The sequence below is a fragment of the Salminus brasiliensis genome, chromosome 22 (genome assembly GCF_030463535.1).
Source record: "Salminus brasiliensis chromosome 22, fSalBra1.hap2, whole genome shotgun sequence".
Classification (NCBI taxonomy): Eukaryota; Metazoa; Chordata; class Actinopteri; order Characiformes; family Bryconidae; genus Salminus; species Salminus brasiliensis.
This window is the reverse complement of record NC_132899.1, coordinates 32,709,228-32,732,573: the sequence shown is the minus strand read 5'-3', so window position 1 is coordinate 32,732,573 and position 23,346 is coordinate 32,709,228. Positions and strand designations below refer to the sequence as shown.

General features: G+C 43.2%; 2 protein-coding genes across 2 annotated transcripts; one reads left to right on the top strand and one right to left on the bottom strand.

Annotated features, from left to right (window-relative positions):
- The first annotated feature begins 3,353 nt into the window (after window positions 1-3,353).
- Window positions 3,354-7,880, top strand: tbx6 (T-box transcription factor 6). The gene is made up of 8 exons (XM_072668084.1): window positions 3,354-3,423; window positions 4,191-4,401; window positions 4,775-5,042; window positions 5,135-5,278; window positions 5,399-5,469; window positions 5,548-5,612; window positions 5,894-6,155; window positions 6,254-7,880. Exons 1-8 carry the CDS (start codon window positions 3,354-3,356, stop codon window positions 7,878-7,880), a joined length of 2,718 nt encoding a protein of 905 aa, XP_072524185.1.
- Window positions 7,881-11,240: 3,360 nt separating this feature from the next.
- On the bottom strand, window positions 11,241-20,584 carry prodh2 (proline dehydrogenase 2). The gene is made up of 10 exons (XM_072668085.1): window positions 20,333-20,584; window positions 19,448-19,638; window positions 17,026-17,152; window positions 16,631-16,702; window positions 16,472-16,552; window positions 15,356-15,499; window positions 14,561-14,727; window positions 14,369-14,479; window positions 13,072-13,160; window positions 11,241-12,228 (listed from the first exon to the last, which is right to left on the bottom strand). The coding sequence occupies exons 1-10, from the start codon at window positions 20,582-20,584 to the stop codon at window positions 12,047-12,049; spliced, it is 1,416 nt and encodes a 471-aa protein (XP_072524186.1). The 3' UTR covers window positions 11,241-12,046.
- Window positions 20,585-23,346: the final 2,762 nt, after the last annotated feature.

Genomic DNA, 23,346 nt, shown 5'->3' with positions numbered 1-23,346 from the left:
CTCTTAAGCAATTGAATTCGATTCGTTCATTAAATTCAGGTCATTTCTTACTCTGGAAACAAAAAAAAATTGAGACACTAAAACTGATCAGGAAATCCATACTGGGCACTTACAGTCAGTTTTATTTGTTTATTAACTAATACTTGCCATATAGTCAAAATGCAATAGAAATACTTTGTAATTAATAATATTAAGCCTAAACTATCAACTAAATTCACGTCCTATTTCTGTACAACTGAGGACATTTCAATCCTGCAGGATCTAGGTAGCAGCAAGTGACTTATGAACTTCGTTAGAGCTAATAGAAAAATGCTGAACAGGTCAATATAACTTCCAGAAAGGTTTGTTTAGTCGTCGTTAATTAGAGTAAATTAAGTCAACGGGCATCTCAAATCCATTTCCCAAAATCATAAACTCCTAAAATACAGAAACCTTTTACATTTATCTGCAATTGCTTGTTAAAATGGGTTTAAAAGATTTTAAAACGTACATCTAACCCCCCTGTTAAATACTTCCCTAAAAAAAATTGTGACTAACATAAAGAAGAATATAGAATGCAAAATGGAAATTTGCTTATTGTGCTTAATGGAAACTTGTTTGATTTTTAAAAATCGGTAATTAGTGCTGACTGAAACGTATCTTAAAAACTATTTTAAAGAAATAGCGATGTATTAAACTCGTATTAGCTCTAAAACAACACTGTACAGACGTCACCTGCCACTAACTAGAACCTGCAGAGTAAAGTTTAGGCAAATTTACTTTAAATTTTTTGAACATGGTGAAATTTATACTCAAATAATTTTGTAACAATAGCAAAATTCCAGTAAATAATTATTAGATATATTAGATTTTGGTCCCAGAACTGGTGCTACGTTGCTGATTAGTGAACAGTTTCAAATTCAAATTGATTTATAGACTTTATTTAAAATGTATTAATTAATTTACTTAAAAAAAGTGCAGAAACCAGTTTAAAACACTCAAAAGGGTTAAATATTGCTAATTTTACACTAACAGGATGTAAATTTAGGTGAATTAAGGGGATTACTGCTCAATGATGTGAAAGCGCTGACTGTGCACTGTTACATCTAGCAGCTATTAGTTATGTTTAAATATCAGACCTCCAGTTATAAACTAATACACAGAACCAAAGCTTACTGAGATACGGAACAAAGAACCATAACAGACCTCTAATGTGTGCCTCGTAAAATAACTAAATGATGAATAAGTAAAATAACTTGATGCTTTTAATATAAGAATTAAACAGTAAATAATGAGATGCTCTTTTTTCCCTCTACATCCAGCAGCAGCAGCAGCTCAGCTGAAGCCAGGTCACAGGTCAAGCTGATGGGAATGGACGTGTCCTGCTGGTTGTTATTCTACAGCTCGTGTTATTGTAAGGCCGTTTCCGAGCCATGTGGGTGCATTTTGTCTGAGTTGTGGTGTTTACCCAGAAGACCAAACTGCAGCAGGAAGGCCAAACTGCGTGTCACATGCTTCCACCTGCGAAAGCCTGCCCTCCACACCTCCTGCTGAGAGCCTTTATCATTAAAAACAAGGCAGACCTGCCCTTCCAGAACCCTACGCTCAAAACAGCCAGTCCAGAAACATATCTCATTTAAATATTATACTGAGACACTGACACAACATACTTTAAGATTTATCTTCTCAATATTCACTTTGAAGAAGTTACTAAGAGTTTAATGTACATCAGCATGTTCTTATGAGCCATTCTGCATATTAATTTTATTACAAATTCAGTTCTTTTCATCTTAGATATTACTCATCTTAGAACTTCTGTCTATACATTACCTGTATAAGAAATTCATACTGGATATTAATGCTATTAGAACTTCATACTGGATATTAATGTTATTAGAACTTCATACTGGATATTAATGTTATTAGAGTTTCATACTGGATATTAATGTTATTAGAACTTCATACTGGATATTAATGTTATTAGAGTTTCATACTGGATATTAATGTTATTAGAGATTCATACTGGATATTAATGTTATTAGAGCTTCATACTGGATATTAATGCTATTAGAACTTCATACTGGATATTAATGACATTAGAACTTCATAATGGATATTAATGTTATTAGAACTTCATACTGGATATTAATGTTATTAGAACTTCATACTGGATATTAATGATATTAGAACTTCAGATTGGATATTAATGTTATTAGAGCTTCATACTGGATATTAATGTTATTAGAACTTCATACTGGATATTAATGTTATTAGAGCTTCATAATGGATCTTAATGTTATTAGAGCTTCATACTGGATATTAATGATATTAGAACTTCAGATTGGATATTAATGCTATTAGAGCTTCATACTGGATATTAATGTTATTAGAACTTCATACTGGATATTAATGTTATTAGAACTTCATACTGGATATTAATGTTATTAGAGCTTTACTGTGGATGATAATTTCACTAGAACCTCGTTATGCACATTAATGTTCATGTTCTATATTGCCATTTTTTAGAACCTTTTGTAATTTCAGAATCATCTACAGTGATTTACCCTGAATTTTCATTTATTCTTCATCACAATGGTGTTTCCAAACCTCAGAACAGTAGCGTCCATTTCCTTAGGATAGCAACGTAACGTCACGTCTTCATGTTTTCTAAAAGATCAAGTCTCTCAACACAGTGGTCCAAACTTCAACTACTGCAGCCATTACTGTCACTGTAACGAACCTCATTTCAGACCTCAATTCTGCTTCCAGTGCTTTAAACCCAACCTGGGACATTACGCCTGAGATGATACCACAAAAAAATGTGGACAACCCCCCTAACGAACGTACCTGGTGTGGTAGCTACATGCTACCCCACAGCTAAACTCTGTCAGGCTAAAACTGAGGACGGTCACTGTGTTTGTTTGTGGCCCTGGCTGAGTGTCTACGTAAGGTTAGCATTAGAGTTAGAGTCTGCATATAAATCTGAGCATTAAGGTGTGTGTGTGTCTGTGTTTGTATAGACCGTATGCAAAGGCCAGGAGTGTGTGTGTGTGTGTGGGGGGGTTGTAGGCTTGATAGAGACAGAAGGAGAGGGAGGCAGGGAGTGTGAAGACCTCACCATTTGGTAGATGTGCTAACACACACTCACCTATATAACAGAGAACCTGGAGCAACGGGTGTCAAAAGAAGAAATGCAGCCACCAGAAGACAACTGAGGACAGAAGACACAGCAGAGGACACAGGAACTGTAGGTCACTGAGTATAAAACCATGTTAAATTGTTCCGAAAGTTGAGACCTCGATAAAAAAGATCGGACTTTAGATAAAGAGAAGGACTGAAGAAGCGCTAGAGGAACTAGCCGTCCCGAAAAAAGGATGCTGGGAGTGGAGATGTACCCTAGTTTGGCCCTTGCGGCCCAAAGGCTTGGAGACTGCTATTACCGAGGTAAGCGAATGTTTACTTTTATTTAATGAATACAGTTTAACAGTGGAATATAGACCATGAAAAACACATATACCACACGTACAAAAGTATTCAGACACCCCAATTCTTTAACTGAGGGAGGTCAGCGACTTTTCCGTACACCCATTACTCACCAGTGTGTTTAACCACCATAGAAAAACACTGCCGATCTAACAGGACGGTCTGCAGCCCTGCAGCTCTGTGCTGTGGAGGATTGGAACTCATGTCGACTCAGTTCAGCCGATTCATCTCTGGGTTAAGCTTGAGTGGCATTTTTGATCTAGAACTAATCAATCAATTATCAATACCTACTGCTCTCATGGCCCAAAGCCATCAAATGCCACCCCCCATTATCCACCCTTGCTTTCAAAAGCAGCTCTGGAAGAGGTGTCTACAAACTTTTGTACGTATAGTGTATCAAGGAAAAACGCCACCACTTTACATGTCCATGTGGGGCCTGTCTGGCTCTGAGCCAAACTGGGAACCATGTTTTGTCCTCGGGTTCCACGCTGGAGGGGTTAACATGAGCCCTGTCTCGGTTGGGGCCTAGATGGGACCCATTCGAAAAGCCCAACTGGGTCCCAGTAAAAACGCATGTACAAACCCACCCAGAGCCCAATAACGCCCACCTGGAGCCCCTGTGGAACCCATGTGAGCTCCATGTTGGCCGTGTCAATTTAGGCTGTGAGGTCCTGCGGTCTGATTTGCTAACTTGCTAACGCTACTCGCATCATTTTGCCCTCCTCCAGAACGAGAACCCCAAGCCCATGTGCCCCTATACCCTGCATCATGTGACATGGTGGCCCGAAGCCTGCCCACTCGCATGCTGGCCCCACCCCCTCCAAACAGAGAGCCCTGCGGAAAAGCCCAGGACGCGGTGAAGATGGAGCTGGAGAACGCATCGCTATGGAAACAGTTCAGCACTGTTGGTACAGAGATGATCATCACCAAGAAGGGCAGGTAAAACTGAACACTGTGACCGTTCAAAAACCTTCAACATCTTAAACAACAGACATGTCCAGATGTTTGTGGACACTGCTTCTAATCAATGCATCCAGCTACTTTAAGATGCACCTATTGCTGACACAGATGTGCAAATGCACACACACACACAGTTAATCTAGACCCTGTAGAGTCCTAGTAAAGTACTAGGACTCTCTGGAGCAAATGAAGGACCCTGGACAATAGAGACAGTTCCTCCAACAAATTGACCCTTAATTTCAGAAGAAACAATGAATGAGAATGAATGAGCAGGTGTCCCAATACTTCTGTCCATTTTGTGCCCGTAAACTTTTTCGTTGCATTCATAATCTTCTCCATCTCTCACCATCAGGCGGATGTTTCCCCAGCTGAAGCTGAAACTGTCGGGCTTGAACCCATCTCTACGATACATTCTGCTGTTAGACATCGTCCCCGTGGACTCCTCCCGCTACCGTTTCCAAGACGACAGCTGGCAGGTGGTAGGTGGGGCTGAGGCCCGGCTCCCAGACCGAGTCTTCATCCACCCCGACTCCCCTGCAACTGGAGAACACTGGCAGAACCGCACCATATCCTTCCACCGAGCCAAACTCACCAACAACACACTGGACACGCAGGGATATGTGAGTGACGGACAGTGTGTTTCTCTAGGAATCTATTCCCTATTCGATCGGCGCCGAAAGCTTCATTCCCTCACTTGATTTCTCTTCCTCAGATCATCCTCCATTCCTTGCACAAGTACCAACCACGGGTGCACGTGATTGAGGCCAGGGATGTGCTGATGTGGGGAGGAGCCCAGCATTCCTTCTCCTTCCCTGAGACCCAGTTCATCACCGTTACAGCGTACCAGAACAACAGGGTGAGGAACACTTGACCGTTCAGCTTCTCAAACCCGTCGAGCGAGCGAGGAACGTCCAAACTGCTCAAAAACCGCCACCGGAGAAGTAAAGTCTAAATTGTAAATTCTGTATCCTTTCAGATAACAGAGCTGAAGATCAATTCCAATCCCTTTGCCAAAGGTTTCAGAGAAAACGGGATGAACTGCAAAAAGTAAGTTCCACTCGAGGTGTAAACCATCACAGGCCGAACCAAAACTGCCATTCTAAACCTTACCCTTGCTTCTTCCAGACAAAGAGAAGCCAGGCAGAAGAGGAAACTCCCACATTCCCATCAAGAGGAACCTTTAGACATAGGTAATGCTACGTACATTCAGCTACGTGAAAATCCACCCACTGCACACACACAACTCGTCTAGAAGTATTCCCGATAGAATAGAACTTTCTAGGCTAGAAGCTAACAAGGCAATGCTCCTCCGAAAGACAGCTACTCCAGCAGTGGACGGATGCCTGTGTCTGTGTTACCTTCTGGCCCTTCAGCCACACTCTGATGATGTCCAACCAGAACTAATCCTTGATCAATACCCTCCTAACTCAGACTGATCCTTTAACTCGTCGTTTTTCTGTCTTTTCCTCAGAGTCGTGTGACCCGTGTGATTCCACCGAGGTCCTACCACAGCCTCTGGTACTGCAGAGCACCACAATGCCATTACCTGATTCCGGTTTCTGCTCCGACGTGCCATCTTTCCAAGAGCAGACTGGCCAACAGCACAGCTCTGGAGAAGCATTTCTGGGTTCCCATATGACCCAGATACCCGAGATCTCGGAGATTCCCGATTCCAGAGAGAACCAGCCTCAACCAAGTTCAGAGAGCGATGTGAACAATGGGTTGCTTCATGGGTAAGTCGCATACGTGTGCAGTAGAGTGTTCAATCAATGGTGTTCAATGAAAATCTATGAAGAGCAGCTGTTCATTTCGATTGTTTTGGCATCTACAGGTCTGCCCAAATGATGGCGCTCTCCTCATACAACACGTTTACAGCCCCTCCGATTGCATCTGCATCTCACCCACCTCAGCCTTCATCCCTGTATTCCTTGGTGTCCTCCACTCAGGCACCTGATCTACCGTCCTCCCATCCCAACCAGTCCTCTCTGCAGGATTACTCTTCCATAGCATCGTCCCACTATCCCACCCTGGATTCCTCCTCTCCGATCACCTCTTCCTCTACCTCGCCCCCAAGCTCTACATACCCCTCCATTTCTCATTCCTCCACATCTCCTGGGTTACCCCCTCCCTCTTCCTACCACTCTGTCCATCCAACCCAAGACAACCTAAGCCCTCACACACCTACGAATCCTCCCTTCCAGTCGCTTCCTCCACCTCCATGCCAGTCTATCAACAGCTGTGCCTCCGGACTGTCCTTAGACTCGGCGCAGAACCAAGCTGTTGACGGAGGCTTGGTCCATACGCCGCCTTCTGTCCGAAACGCAACGCCGACTGCCTTTCCGTTCCCTCCGGTGCAGTCTTCTAACGGCACTGATCCCACTACACCCCCAAACCAAGTCGTACCCCAGACTGCTTTCCCCTTCCCTCCGATACCACAGCCAAATCCTATCGTTGGAACACCAGATCCGAATCCAATCCCAACTGCTTTCCCTTTTCTTTCGGTCTCGGAATCCGCCCCCAACCCTTTACCCACCCCGTCGGATCCAAACACCAGCACCACGGCCTTTGCTTTCCCGACACAGCCCAACAATCCCAATCCCCCAAATTCTCTACCCATGCAAACCCCAGCAGCTTGCTCTTTCACAACCACCCAACCCTCCTCGAATTCTCACCTGAACCCTTCTCCATCTTTCCAAAACCCAACACATGCAACACCTGACTCCTTCTCTCAATCGTCTTCCAGCTCTGCAGTTGCACTCCCGACCCATACCCTCTCCATCCCATTAGCCAATCCCAATCCTTCTCTGCCCACACAGGCAGTCCCTGGGTCTATTTCAACCACAGCTCAACCCCCCCACGCGTCCTATGCCTTTCCCACGTCCGTCCCATCAGGTCCCCATCCCTTCCAGACCCTAGCTATGCCGTCTACTGGCTCCTCCCATGGCGTTCCAGCCATTCCAAACATGGTCCATTTCCAGCCCACTATCCCCCAGTCACTACCAGCCTTCCCCCCACAATGTGCAAACCCTTCTCAAATCCCAGCCCAGCCCTTCGTGCCCGTACAGGCCTCCCATCCAACGTCCCACCTTCCGCATTCAGCCCTGCAGAACCACCCCATCCCCCCGGGCCCGACCCATGCTCAATATGCTGCCTCTACGAACGCGTACCCTCCAATGGCGCCGTCTGAGGTAGGGTCTTTTTCCCAGATGAATCCGGCTGCCCCCTACCTGCCTGACGTGGTACTGCACCCTTCCCTTCTCCCTCCTCTGGATCACGCCCTTTCCTCTTCAGCTCCCCCCGCCCGTTACAACCCCTTTCCGTCCTACCCCCTCCGCCTGTGCCAGGACCCCCGGGCCTCCTTTCATTTACCACTCAGGCACATTTACCGGCAGCCCCAGCATGTGCACCCTCACAGCCAAGGGTCCTACCTGGACCTGGGAGGAAGGGCCGCATTCTGAAGAGGGATATAGAAGATATTGAATAAGATCTTTTTAAGCTGTTAAAGAACGGCAGCTTCGTAAAGCAGTTATGACTTCCGATTGTGAAACGCACATCTATTTAAGATCCTACTGGACCACATTTTCTAGCCTTAAACTTTTTGGGGATTCGTTAAGGATCCGTTTTAGCATTAATTATGGCTAAAGTGAGAGTTTTTACAATGCAGTGTATATTTTTTCATGTATTCAATATATCTGTATAATGACGTTAATTAATAAAGTGTGTTGTTTTAATTGTTTATGATAAGTTTATGATTCCGGACTCAGTGCCTTTTCATATTCATATAGTCATTACACACTGTCGACAACTTCTACATTCAGCCATAACATTAGCACCACTGACGAGTGGGGAGAGCTGGTTATATTCATCTACAGTGTCTCCAGTGAAGGGTTAGGTATATTAGGCAGCGAGTGAACAGGCAGTTCTTGAAGGTGATGAAGGTGGTGAAGCCAGAAAAATTGGTCTAGACAATGACTGACTGGGTCAGAACATCTCCAGAATATCAGGCAGCTGTTGTGGGGTTTTGCTGGTCTGCAGTGATCAGTTCCTACCATACACGCTCCAAGAAAGAACAACCAGTGAACCGAGAGAGCGAAAGAGTCATGGGCACATTAGGCTCACTGATGCTCAGGGAGGTCCTTAACCTTGGTGGTGCCAGATAACACAGGGCATCTTCAGGGGTCTTGTGGAGTCCATGCCTCGAATGGTCAGATCTGCTGTGGCGGCACAAAGGGGACCTACACAACATTAGGCAGGTGGTGCTAATGTTATGGCTTTTGATTGTTGTATATGTCAAAATTCATACTGGATAATTCCTAAACACTGTATACAGCATATTAAAAAGTACTCATAGAGTCGTGCCTAATATTTAAAGCATGCTGGGAACTAGAACAAATGTTGAACTGTATGTAACGTAATGTAATGTACTCTATATAGAATTATTGAATGTATATGAAGTTATTTTCACCAATTTTGAAAAATAATTGTTGATGGTTTAAAGCGTTTTTCCTTTGGGAACATCTGGGAATTGTCCGATTCTCAGTTTGCTACTAACCTGTGAAGTCACAGTATATATTATACATTTATCTGCAGTTAATTTTTATTATTATTAGTAGTAGTATTATCTTTTATTACCCAGTTCAGCCTGTCAACCACACATCAAGCACATGTGAAAGTGAAATAGATGGGAAATTGAAACCTGGTGAATCGCAGTGTCATTCTGACTCTTGAAATGTAAGAAAAGGAGAAGTAACAACTGACTTCATCTAAGAGACAATTCACACAGTTCTCACGGTGCCATTTCACAGTTCCCTACCTGAAAGCTTTTCACTGCTAAATCTGCCTCTCTGCTGAGTTCAGGCCCATTTGCTCAAGAGTGGGTGCTGCTGTGGGCAATGGTAATGGGGCAGGGGGGTGGAGGGTCATTAAAGAGCAGGTGATAATGACTCCAGGCCTCCATCCTATCTCTCACTCCTTTTGGTGTAAAAGTGGAAAGAAGAGAAAAGAAGTGTTACGTAAACAAAGACGCTGTCAGATCACACTTACTAAAAGCTGAGGTATTTTTTATTTGATTGAATTGTGCTTTTTATAAAGGACAGAAAAAAAACACACACACACACACACAGGACAGGACAGGACAGGACAGGACGAGAGACACCATGGATCACATGATGGTCTGCAGCATTTCTGCAGCCTCAGTCACTCACAGTGAAGCATATGATGCGTTTCGGATGACATCACACTGTGAGTTTCACATTCACTCGTAGTCCTCATGTGTTTTCTATGGAAGCCCTTTTTCTGTCACGTGAAGGGGAGAACCCCTCTGGTTCTGGCAGCAGTATGTCACAATTTTAACCTTTTATCTCAGAAAATCTCAAAATAATGACTTTATCTCAATTCAGTAACTTATTTATTCTCCTATTTTTAAGAAACAAAACACATTTTTACAAAATAAATAATTAAACTAAAACGAATTTATTTACATATATTTTAAATTGAGTCATTTTTTAAATTAAATAAACCATTATTTTATACAGTAAGTAAAGTCTGCACCAAAGTCCCATTCCATTATAAAGTTCTATAATAGTTTAGTAACAGCTGGATTTTTGGTTTATATCAATTTTGCTCAAATAAAAGTATAAAAAATACACTCTCTTAAATTGTTTACTTGCCTTAAAGTAAAAAAGAGCTTGTAATTGAATCATATTCTGTTTACTGTGGGTAAATAATGGTAATATATGGCGTTCTCAGCTCTGATATTTTATGAACATGTGATTGACACTAATAATCATTTCCTGTCTTTTTAGTTTGACCTTAACTAACAAATATACTAATTTTATTACAATTCTGCTTCAGTATTTCTGTCTCCCTTTTGGCACTGCAGTTGAATACCTGTGTGCTCTGTTTCCAGTTATTTACTGGTTTTAAGAGACTTTAGAAAAGCACAAAAAAACACCAAGGTTTCTCAACTTTACATATCTACCCATTATTGCTTTTGAACTATTTGGAAATACTATTCATTGTTAAACACTATTCGCTCTTAATGAATTGGTGCTTCTGAGGATATTAAAAACACTGTGCTTTTATTACTCTGTCAAATTAAACAAGTAAAACTTGTTTACGTTGATCATCCAATTAAATAGTTACATTGTTTTATTTTTAGATTAGGGACAATTTCCATTTCCATCACAATACAGAACCCAAACACACAAACAGATTCAGATTCACTAGCAGTAAGACATTCGATAAGGTGCCGGATTAGAAACTAATTCAATATTCATTTTACATATTTATTTAAGACACTAAATGTTTATAATAAATGATTATTTTACATATTGAGTTAAATTGGATTAAACTAAATTATTCATTGTTTCATTGTACTCAACTAAAATTTCAAAATACAAATCTAGAATTTTATGAAAGTAAGACATTACTTTTTTACATAAGTCCCTATTTCAAGATAAAAATCTATAATTTTATGAAAGTAAGACATTACTTTTTTACATAAGTCACTATTTCAAAATAAAAATCTAGAATTTTATGAAAATAAGATACTTTTTTTACATAAGTCACTATTTCAAGATAAAAATCTAGAATTGTATAAGAAATAAGATTACTTTTATACATAAGTCACTATTTCAAGTTAAAATCTAGAATTTTATGAAAATAAGACATTACTTTTTTGCATAAGTCACTATTTCAAGATAAAAATCTAGAATTTTATGAAAGTAAGACATTACTTTTTTACATAAGTCACTATTTCAAAATAAAAATCTAGAATTTTATGAAAGTAAGACATTACTTTTTTTACATAAGTCACTATTTCAAGATAAAAATCTAGAATTGTATAAGAAATAAGATTACTTTTATACATAAGTCACTATTTTAAGATAAAAATCTAGAATTGTATAAGAAATAAGATTACTTTTATACATAAGTCACAATTTCAAGATAAAAATCTAGAATTTTATGAAAATAAGACATTACTTTTTTACATAAGTCACTATTTTAAGATAAAAATCTAGAATTTTATGAAAATAAGACATTACTTTTATACATAAGTCACTATTTCAAGATAAAAATCTAAAATTTTATGAAAATAAGGCAGAAGTTTAAAACACAAAGCTTTTTGGTAACTTTTGACATACTGTAATCAGAAACAGAGGGGAGGATTTCTCCTCCATCTATTCACCAGTTTTTTAAATGTCAGTTAAGCTTAATCAAGCCCCTGGTGACTACTAATCTGGTTCTGGTTCTTGACAAATCCAGTGATTTCCACTGTGGTACATTTATGTTATCACTTTAATATTAATAGTTTGACAGCCAAGTGCTAAAATCATAATTTTCCTCTAATTTCCTCCTTCCTCATTCCCTTTATGTAGTTACTAATGTAGCTAACAACTAAAGCAACAACTGCTTAAATATGCTGCATAGCTACAAGCACTAACAGCAATATTATCTTATTCTATAACTGAGTCATTAAGCCATAATCAAATCTATCAGAGATTACTGAACCCTTCCGCACAGTCTGAGGAGAGTGATGGTTTGGACCCGTGGCATCACTCGTTAGCTACGTTAGCCTACATGTGTGGTGTGAATCTGATCTAACTGGCGCTGTAATGAAGGTCTACTTGGTGCCAGTGATCTTCTCCCGGACTCTGCGGCGGAGCTCCTGGCGCAGCAGGTCTCTCTCTTTGCGGATGCCCTGCAGCACAGTGCGGTTCTCCTGAGCCCTCCGTACCAGATAGGGCAACGTGTCGTTCACCGAGCCGTACGGCACCGACTTGTACACCGAAAAACCCTGCTGGGCTGGAGTGAAAGGACAGGAGAACGTACATTTAGAGCTTTATTAATATATATTCACCCTAATGAGAGACTGTAGCTCCTCCTCCTCAGTGTATATCACAATACCTACAGTTAGAGCTTTATTAATATATATTCACCCTAATGAGAGACTGTAGCTCCGCCTCCTCAGTGTATATCACAATACCTACATTTAGAGCGTTATTAATATATATTCACCCTAATGAGAGACTGTAGCTCCGCCTCCTCAGTGTATATCACAATACCTACATTTAGAGCGTTATTAATATTCACCCTAATGAGAGACTGTAGCTCCTCTTCCTCAGTGTATATCACAATACCTACATTTAGAGCTTTATTAATATATATTCACCCTAATGAGAGACTGTAGCTCCTCCTCCTCAGTGTATATCACAATACCTACATTTAGAGCGTTATTAATATTCACCCTAATGAGAGACTGTAGCTCCTCCTCCTCAGTGTATATCACAATACCTACATTTAGAGCGTTATTAATATTCACTCTAATGAGACTGTAGCTCCTCTTCCTCAGTGTATATCACAATACCTACATTTAGAGCGTTATTAATATATATTCACCCTAATGAGAGACTGTAGCTCCGCCTCCTCAGTGTATATCACAATACCTACATTTAGAGCGTTATTAATATTCACCCTAATGAGAGACTGTAGCTCCGCCTCCTCAGTGTATATCACAATACCTACATTTAGAACATTATTAATATTCACCCTAATGACAGACTGTAGCTCCTCCTCCTCAGTGTATATCACAATACCTACATTTAGAGCTTATTAATATTCACCCTAATGAGAGACTGTAAATCTTACCCAGAGTGAGGGACACATGGTCACACATGCCCAGCAGCTGGCCGAAACACACCGAGCCCCCCTCTCGAGCGATGCCCAACTCAGCCATCCTGGAACAGAGACGTGAACAATGGGTGTCTGGACTCTTTAGGTTAAGCCTACAGACCCTGGACTGGACTGAGGTACGGACGAATATGTCTTGGCTGATTTTACAGCTCTAGACGTTGTAACTCAAACAACTTCAAAGTAAAGTATTACATTTGACAAAAGTATTGGGACACCTGCTCTTTCACTGTTTCTTCAAGGCTATGAAAAAAAGAGTTTCTCCTGCTTTTGTTGGAATAACTGTCTCTACTGTCTAGGGAGGAAGGCTTTCGACTACAATTGCTGCATTGCTGTGAGGATTTGATTGACTGCATTCAGTGTCAGAAGAGGTAGTGAGGTCATCCCAAAATATTTGTTGAAGCACCACCATCATTCCAGAGAACCCAGTTCCTCCACTGCTCCACAGCTCAATGCTGGGGGGGCTTTATACTTCTTTAGCCCACGCCTGGCATTAGGAGGCATGGTGCCAATAACAGGTTCACGTTAATTTACATTTACATTTATGGCATTTAGCTGACGCTCTTATCCAGAGCGACTTTCATGGTTACTCGTATTACAGAGGCGGGTCAATGTAGTGTTAGGAGTCTTGTCCAAGGACAAGGACTTATTGGTTTAGCGCAGCATAGTCACCCAGACCGGGAATCGAACCCCAGTATTCAACATGGTGTGGTAGCCCACTGGCAGGTAGTGGTGTTATCTGTTGCACCACACCAACCAACGTTGGTCAACGTTAATGTTGATCTGCTCCAACATTAGTCCTATTCTATTGGCAGTACTTCTCTACAGGGACTAGACAAGCTGTATGTGTGCATTTGACCATTACATGGTCAGCAATAAAGCAGCAGAAAGTAGCTGAATGTGATTTTTAGAAGGGTGTCCACAAACATTTGGACATGAGGTATTTTTTTTCTTTTTTAGATAGAGGTTTTCTGCCCCCTGGTGGATTATTGATGCACTGCAGCCACCAGAAAAGTACTTCGATTTTTGAAGTGAAGGCAAGTAAGGCAAACCTGCCGAGCAATACATTCCTGAGGTATCGAACTTGATACAAAATAAAAGTCATTTATGCAAAGTGTTGTTTATTTATTTATTTATTTATTTATTCTGGTCATATGGTCAAATAAACAATCCAGTTCAAATATATTTAGAAGAATTTCTGATAATTACTTAATGGTTGTTTTTTTTGTGTGTCAATGTGTACATGGTACTGTACCTCGTCACTGCCTTTCTAACGGACTCTTCGTTGTGCGTTGCCACAATGATCTTGTAGCGCTCAGGATTCTGGGAGATGAGGTTCAGCATGACTTCCAGAGAGCCGTTGTAGCTGCAGGTGAAAGGTGTAGGTAAAACCTGAGGTCAAAATGTCTGAAATTTCTGAAACACTCGAGCTGTAGGATCTGATCACCAGTCATTAGTGTGCTCCCAGGACTGGTGGATGGGGTCCGCTCGTCCCTCCTTATCAGCCAGTTTCCTCTCCTTGTCCATATAGGCACCTCTGACCAGCTTAACCCCGAGACAGAAGGACTGGTCCACGGAAAGGCGAATAGCGTCAAGCAGGAGATCCCTTGACTCCTGGAAAGAGGAGCAGAAGAGTGGGTTAGTGAAGTAGTTACTGGTGAACTGTTGAGGCCTGGACTCCACCCAGATCACCACCCCACCTCATCCATCCCCATTCCCCTGTCATTAGGCGGCCTTGTGCCAGTAGGCTCATGCCTACCATCTGCTCCAGAGAGTGGATCTATTCTATTGGCCGTACTTCTTCTCTACAGTAACTAGACAAGCTGTGTTTTTGTTAGAAGGGGTGTCACAAATATTTGGACATGCGGTTTATTTGTGTAACTTCGGAGACCTCCGCTACATCAGTGTGACAATGAAATAATTATATAAGTCATTATAAAATATTATAGTATTTAATAAATTACATAAATACATGTTTTCTGCTCCCTGGTGGATTACTCGTGCACTGCATCCACCAGAAAATTGCTGACTGCGTTCATTAGAAGACGTGCCAGCAAACATATACAGCGTATATCAGTGTGTATCGCCGTTGTCACACAACGTCGTAACGAGAATCCGGCAGTTGTACCTCGTGTTCTTCTCAATGCAGCCTAATCTAACGATGAACGGACCAATAGAAATGCTCTGAAATGACTTCCGTGTTTTAGACGCGTGCGCTGTCTCGACTCCGAGGAGCACCAACCTTTAGGTAGCACTGGTAGGTGTTCCAGATCCAAGCTCCATCCTGATTGAACTTCTTCATCATGGCCATGGTGATGAGCGAGAGGGCCGGGTTCATGTACGTGTATTCAGCATCCACCAGAACTCGGACTTTGTTTACGCTGGCCTGTTGACCAAAATAAATAAATAAACAAACAACTTAATAAACAAACAAACACACTTAGCTTCATCATTCCGGCATGTACAGAAACTATACGTATAGGCAGGGTATCTACAAGGCTAATGCAGCTAGCAAGTTACATTCATGCCCTGGTAATTAGCATGGTGCTAAGTCACTATAGTCACTATGGTTCCAATGCTAACATTTTACTCAAGTCATTTCAAATGTAGAAATCTGTCTGTATTTTTTTGGTGGGTGCAGTGCACAGGAAATCCACCAGGGGGCAGAAATCATGTCTCTGAATGTAGTTATCTTATTTATGTAATGAATTATTTATTATTTACATCATGTGTTATATATTTTTTCTTATCGTTTATATGTTACAGAGGTCTCGAAAACATCATATGTCCAAATGTTTGTGGACACCAGGTCTGACGAATGCACTGAGCTACTTTAAGCTGCACCCATTGCTGACACAGATGTGCAAATGCACACACACACACATACACAGCTTGTCTAGTACCTGTAGAGAAGAAGTACTGCCAATAGAATAGGACTCTCTAGATCACGAACCTATGGGCACCATGCTGCCTAATGCCAGGCGTGGGCTAGAGGAGGGGTATAAAGCCCCCCAGCATTGAGGAGCTGTGGAGCAGTGGAAGAGCTGTGCTCTCTGGAATGAAGGATGGTGGAGGAGCTCCATCCAGGACTTTTGGAGTATTGGGGAGTTGGGGATGATGAGGTGGGGTGGTGATCAATCATCTATCCAACATCCTGACCTCACTAACCCTAATTGCTATATGCAATTAAATCCTCACAGCAATGCTCCTCCTCCAAAATCTAGCAGAAGGCCTTCTTCCCTGGACGGTAGAGACAGTTACTCCAACAAAAGCAGGATTACCTCTCTCAGGTGTCCCAATACTTTTGTCCCTAAAGGTGTAAGTGGGATGTATATTAGTATATTAGCATTATTTTTACCTCTCCTATTTGGTTCAGTCTGCGGAGGCCGTACAGAAAGTGTGTGTTTTCACTCTCACTGAGACCAGGAAACTCTATCACCTGTAAGAGAGAAAGGCCTTGAGGTCACTGACCTTCGTTGACCGCAATCGTACACTCATATAAATGCGAGGGGTCTACCTCTCCATCCATAGCCTTGACCAGGAGGTTCAGGTCATAGTGTTGCTCCTTCAGCAGGCAGGTCAGCTTAACCTAAGCGTCACCACAACACACAGAGTTAAAGCTGGTGAGGCCTGTAGGTGCAGAACATGGTCAAATCAACGGTCAAATCAATTTGGACCACCAATTACCGAACCCTTACGGCTACCAACGGGCCAGAAGGCACCAGCCCGCAGACGCCAGGATCAGAGAGATCTACGAGGCCGCGGCTGCCGACGGCTAGCAGCACGACCGGGGTTCGAACCAGCGGTCCTCTGATCACAGTGACGGCGCTGGACCACTCTGGGCCCCTTTACCATAATTCTGAAGGCATGTGCCTGCCGACACTGATGCGGTGTTGCCCGCCAGCCACTTACACAAAGCTCCGGGCTGACCAGTGCAGTGATCTTCAGCTGCATCATGGGATCCTTGCTCCACGTGTTGCGGTGAGACATTCGCACACACTCCAACATGGACGCCAGGTTGTCGTCGTACCTCTTCTCCCTGTTGGAACAGACGGAAGGCCTCGGTAACACCCACACGCTCCCACCTGACGCTCCCACCCTGACCCCACCTGCACACTTATCTGGAAACACTGCTGCTGAAAGACCGTGGTACAGAGCTCCTAGCATGAAGGCATCTTCTCCAGAGAGAGACTTACAGAGGAGCTTCACTGTCTTAAGACCAGAATCCAGAAGATCCTCTAATCTTAGACTCTACTAAACACTCAGTCCTCTCAGAAGAGGAGGAGGGTCTTCAGTCTGGGTTTGAGGACAGCGAGCGTTGGACTCTGCTGTTCGGACCCCCAGGAGAAGCTCGTTCCACCACTTCGGTGCAGGACAGTAAAAAGTCTGGACGCTCGTCTTCCGTGGATCTTAAAGGATGGCGGGTCGAGCCGAGCCGGACTTGAAGCTGGAAGGGCTCTCGGTGCAGATCGGCTTTTGACCATCGCCATCAAGTACTGGTGGAGGGGCCGGCTGGTCCAGTCTGGGCTTTGTGGGCCAGATTCAGGGGTCAGAATCTGATGACCTGGGCAGCAGCTACAGGAAGTGACGAGCCTGGATGTTCAGAGTTCTGGATGAACTCTGGGTCTGATGGTGCGCAGAGGGAGACCAGCCAGAAGAGAGCTGCAGGGGTCAAGTCTGGAAGTGGCGAGAGACTGAACGACCACCTGGGTGGCGTCTCTAGAGAGGGAGGAGGGGAGGAAGGGGGGGGGGGGGGTCTCTGATTGACCATCAGGACTTGGAGAAGAACTGGTCACTGAGGCTTCGAGCTTCTGAGGGGTGAGCAGTGAGTTCACTGTGAAGTCCAGCTGTTCCAGCTGTTCCAGCACCTCTGGGCGCTGCACTGTCCCCCAGGGGCGTTTCTAGGCTACTGCTGCCCTGGGATACACACGTGCCCACCTGCTTGATTAATAATAATAATAATTTATTATATATTAATATCTAATAAGTTAAACATGCATTAAATATGAAAGCCCCGATTTACCAGCTAGCATAAATAAAGCCCATGCTAACGTAACCGATAGCTGCCTTTGCTAGCTAGGTTAATTAGCTTGCTAGCTAACTAGCGAGCTAACGGCTTTGCTTCAGTGGTCTAATATGTAGCTTATTTGGGCGGTTATGCGCTTAAAAGAGGCTATAACTGAATGATACAGCTCTTATCTATCGATCCTGTGTCTGCTGAGTGACTCGTGTTCGTATAAAAATCCACTATTCTGCTCAAAAGCACCAAACCCGCTCTGACTGGAGGCGCTAGCTGCTCGACGCTGAGGCATTATGGGAGATGTAGTGCCTGTAGTGAAATGGCCTGGCGCGTGCTGTAGTTCTAGAGGTTTTAGTGGGGCACTCTTTCTATTTCTGCTTTTTATAACAGCGTTTATTTATTTTATTTTATTTAATTTAATTCCTATCACTATACATTTTTATATCTTATATTTTAATGGTATTACATCTGTTAATATGGTAAAAGGTTAATTTAATTTATTTTCATTTTATTTCTATCTCTATGTATTTATTACATATTTAAATATAATTATTTATTTTTACATTTATTTATATATTTTTACTTTGCATCATCTTATTACATCTGGAAATATAATTATTTTATTTTATTCTGATCTCTATATTTTTTTTAATCTTATTACAGCTGTAAATTATATATAATAATATAACATTATAAATTTTACTTTTTTTATTTTATCTATATATTTAGATATATCTATACATATAATTATTTTAGATATTATATAGAGATATATTTATATATATATTAATATAATTATTTTATTTATTTGAATCTGTCTCTCTTACTATATATGTATTTTTATTACATCTGTAAACTATATATAAAATGTAATATTATAATTATAAATGGTCTTTTATTTAATTTGTATTTTATTTGTATCTATATAGTTTATCTTTTTTTATCTTATTATTTTTATTTTTATCTATATATTTATATATCTATGAATGTATAAATAAATAAATACAATTATTTGATTTGATTCCTATTACATCTGTGATTATAATTGTTTTATTTTATTTCCTATCTCTGTAGATATATATATATATATTTTTTCTATGATTATCTTAGATGAATATATATATATATATATTTTTATCTTTTGATATTTCATACATTCTTTCCTTATTAGTTTTTTTTTACCTCATTGCTTTCTTTGATCAAACAGTGATCAAAGCATTGCTACTAGTAGACCCTGTCTGACTACATATGTTTCATATGTGAACCTTGAACCTTTTGGCCCAAAAGGGGAGCTGTCCCATAAAGAGCCCTTACCCAGTGCTCTCTCCCAGGTCCTCCTCAATGGGGACGGCCAGCATGGGGCGCAGTCCCAGCGAGCTCATCTTCTGCATGGACTCCGAAATCTCCTCCTCCGTTTCCCCGGCAACAAACTGAGCATACACAACCGGGCGGAGGACCCTAGCAAAGGCTCTTTTGCCCAGGATGGTCTGTGTAAGAGACATGAGCTGAGAGAGAGAGAGAGAGAGAGAGAGAGGGAGAGAGAGAGACAGAGAGAGGGACAGAGAGTGAGGGAGAGAGAGAGAGAGGGACAGAGAGAGAGGGGGGGACAGAGAGAGAGAGAGAGAGAGAGTGAGGGAGAGAGAGAGAGAGACAGAGAGTGAGAGAGAGACAGAGAGTGAGAGAGAGACAGAGAGAGAGAGGGGGGGACAGAGAGAGAGAGAGAGGGGGGGGGCAGAGAGAGAGAGAGAGAGAGACAGAGAGAGGGACAGAGAGTGAGGGAGAGAGAGAGAGAGACAGAGAGTGAGGGAGAGAGAGAGAGAGGGAGAGAGAGTGAGAGAGAGAGAGAGAGAGTGAGGGAGAGAGAGTGAGGGAGAGAGAGAGAGTGAGGGAGAGAGAGTGAGGGAGAGAGAGTGAGGGGGCAGAGAGAGAGAGAGTGAGGGAGAGACAGAGGTGGGGCAGAGAGAGAGAGAGAGAGAGAGAGGGGGGGACAGAGAGAGTGAGGGAGAGAGAGAGAGACAGAGAGTGAGGGAGAGAGAGTGAGGGAGAGAGAGACAGAGACAGAGAGTGAGGGAGAGAGAGTGAGGGAGAGAGAGTGAGGGAGAGAGAGTGAGGGAGATAGGCCGGCTACAGGGACAGACTTGCACGAGGAAAGACCGCAGTCTCACGGTCAGTGATGGTCAGGGCGTTAGCGAGGCTCACCTTACCACAGTGGTTGACCAGCAAGGGGAAGGAGCAGAGTCTGAAAACCCCCAGCGCTCGCGTGAGCTCCCACAAGCTCTTGGCCTGGAACGCCCGCGGGTCCTCAAAGGTCAGGAGGGTTGGCGGAACGGGGCCCCTGTGATCATGACCCCCGAGAGGTGCGATCTGTGATGCCAGCGTCCTGGAAGCCACGCTCATGACTCGCAGGGACAGGAAGGGGTGCAATGTGGGCGGCCGGAGAACAGAGGACATCCTTTCGGCAGATGGTCTTTGAGATTAAAGTAAAAAAAAAAAGTTTGCGGACGGGGCGCTTACCTGTTCAAGGTCTTCAGCGGGTGCCACCAAGAACACCAGCGGCTACAGTGTGACAGCTGTGCTCTGCACACTCTCTCTCTCCGCAGGTCAATATACAGTGAAGGAAGAGCGGAGTGGGAGGGATGGCCGGCCCGTGGCGCTGGGATTGGGGTTTGCGTCGGGTTTTGTGGTTAATTACTGACAAGCGATCTGAACTTTGGGCCATTTAGGGGTGAGGACCTCTAGGAACAAACAGCCCTCTCCAAAACTTTCAAAGCACAGGAGTCGCTCGCTTCTAAACACACAGTAGGCCTTTGATGTTGGGTGTTTGGTAACAACAGAGGAACTGATTGTGGTGACAAAAGTATTTGGACACCTGCTCTTTCATCGCTTCTTCTGAGTTTCTCCTGCTTGTGTTGGAGGAATTGTCTGTACTGTCCAGGGAAGAAGGCTTTGGATTTGATTGTCTGCATTCAGAGACAAGAGCGTTAGTGAGGTCAGGATGCTGGCGGGGTGATGACCACCCCAACCCCACTGCTCCACAGCTCAGTGCTGCTGGGGGGCTTTAACAATGCTGAAACCGGTCAGCGCAGAGGGAAACGTGCCGAGGAAGCGCTGACCCAGCGGGTCACTGACGCATCGTCCTCGTACATAAGCAGACTTTGGTCCAGCCCTGACCCTGCTAACAAACCAGGGGCCAAAAATTAACTTCACACAACCGGCGAGTTGCATCACTGCTGCGCTGACCGGCCCACCCCACAGAACCAATCCGACTGACCTCACACGGAAACGCTGAGCAGTGTCTGGCACCGTCCAGGACTGAAAATCACCTGCCCCAGTCAGCCCCACCTCATCATCCCCAACCACCCAGCTCATCCAATCAGAAGTACTGGATGGAGCTCCTCCACCATCATTCCAGAGAACACAGTTCCTCCACTGCTCCACAGCTCAATGCAGGGGGGCTTTTTACCCCTCTAGCCCACTACTAGTATTAGGCAGCATGGTGCCCATAATGGGAGTCCTATTCTATTGGCAGTACTTCTTCTCAAGCTGTGTGTGTCTCAGTCTCACCTACACCCACCACCACCAGTCTGAGCTGTTTGATTGGTCACTGTGGTCCGAGTTACAGACTAATCTGACCATTTGAGCCTCTGTATTAATAATTACGAATATACACCAATCAGCCATAACATTAACACCGTCTGTTCACTGCACTGCTCTGTGGAGGCCCTGACCACTGAAGAACAGGCTAACAGAGTATGCAGAGCAGCAGGTGACCCACAGATGACCCACAGATGACCCACAGTCTGTAACTGGATTTGCTTTTCCTGAAGGAACTACAGCAGTGCTTGAAATGTGGCGAGGACTTCCTAAGTTTCCTACGTTTTGCTAAGTGGTTTCTATGGTGTTCAGGTGGTCGCTATTGTGTTGCTTGGTGGTTGCTATGGTGTTGCTAGGTGGTCGCTAGGGTGTCCCATGTGGTTTTTATGGTGTTGCTCGGTGGTTGACAGGGTGTTACAGGTAGTTGCTATGGTGTCTTAAATTGTTGCAATGGAGTTGACAGGTGTTTGCTATGATGTTGGTAGGTGGTTGCTATGGTGTCCCAGGTGGTGGTTATGGTGTTCCTAGGTGTTTGCTATGGTGTCACAAGTAGGTGCTATAGTGTCACAGGTGGTTGCTATAGCGTTGCTAGGTGGTTGCTGTGGTGTTGCTTGGTTGTTGCTAAGGTGTCACAGGTGGTTACTATGTTTTTGCTTAGGTATCTCAAGTGGTTACTTGAAGTTACACCTTAACATTCAATTTTAGTGTAAACTCAGTACTACCTTAAAAGACGTTCCACCTTAAAATCCAGTGTCAGGGTGAACTCAGTACTACCTTTAAAGAAGTTCCACCTTAAAATCCAGTGTTAGTGTAAACTCAGTGTAAATAACAATAATAATCTAATAATATTATTATTATTAATAATAATAATAATAATAATAACAAGCAGAAAAGGAATAAGAGCATTCAGAGCTTTTCAGGAACTCCAGGCTTATTGATGACAGGGTTGTGGGTTCGAGGCCTGGGGTGGCCTAGCTGCTCCTTCACCCTGTCTGCTCCCTGGGCTCCACAGCAATGGCTCCCCACTGCTCCAGGTGTGTAAATATTAATAACAATAATAATAATAATAATAAAAGCAGCTGAGATCTTCAGGCTTGTAGTTCACCTCTGTGACCAGCAGGTGGAGTCAGTGTGTGAGTTTCAGGTGCAGAGGGGAAATAAGCTGGTTTAGGACCAGACTGTGTTCCGGCGCTGTGGGTTCGGGTTAGATTAGCGTGGACTGTTGTGATCTGAGGATGATAAACTGCTGGAGGAAACTTTAAGCTGTGTTTAAAATCCCCTGTTTGTGTGTTTTCAGCTGGCAGCTAGTTACAGTTAGCTTGTCCTGTAGCCACTTAGCTAGCGGCCTCTCCTGGGGTCCTGAAGCTCCAGCCGGACCAAACTGGTCAACCACCTCGGTCTCACTGATAGACCCTCTAAACCGTCCCTCCCAAAAAGAACCATGTGATGCCGTGCTGGTCAGGAGCTAAGTAAGCTGCTGGACCAGCTGGTTTACCAGCATTACCGGGGCGTTTCCCCCTGGACCACCAGCTTTTTCACCCACCTTGACCATCAAGGTCCAGCTTAGATCATCTGAAAGCAGCTATTACCAGCTGATATGGATTTTTTTAGTCAGTGAA

Excerpts from the sequence above, each read along its gene's own strand:
- tbx6 (XM_072668084.1), top strand. The coding sequence starts at position 3,354 with ATGCTGGGAGTGGAGATGTACCCTAGTTTGGCCCTTGCGGCCCAAAGG. Across the intron at positions 5,279-5,398 it reads CAGCGTACCAGAACAACAGG|ATAACAGAGCTGAAGATCAA; the intron begins GTGAGGAACACT and ends GTATCCTTTCAG. Across the intron at positions 6,156-6,253 it reads AACAATGGGTTGCTTCATGG|GTCTGCCCAAATGATGGCGC; the intron begins GTAAGTCGCATA and ends TGGCATCTACAG.
- prodh2 (XM_072668085.1), bottom strand. The coding sequence starts at position 20,584 with ATGTCCTCTGTTCTCCGGCCGCCCACATTGCACCCCTTCCTGTCCCTG. Across the intron at positions 14,728-15,355 it reads CCTACCAGTGCTACCTAAAG|GAGTCAAGGGATCTCCTGCT; the intron begins GTTGGTGCTCCT and ends TCCTCTTTCCAG. Across the intron at positions 13,161-14,368 it reads GTTAGAAAGGCAGTGACGAG|GATGGCTGAGTTGGGCATCG; the intron begins GTACAGTACCAT and ends TCTCTGTTCCAG.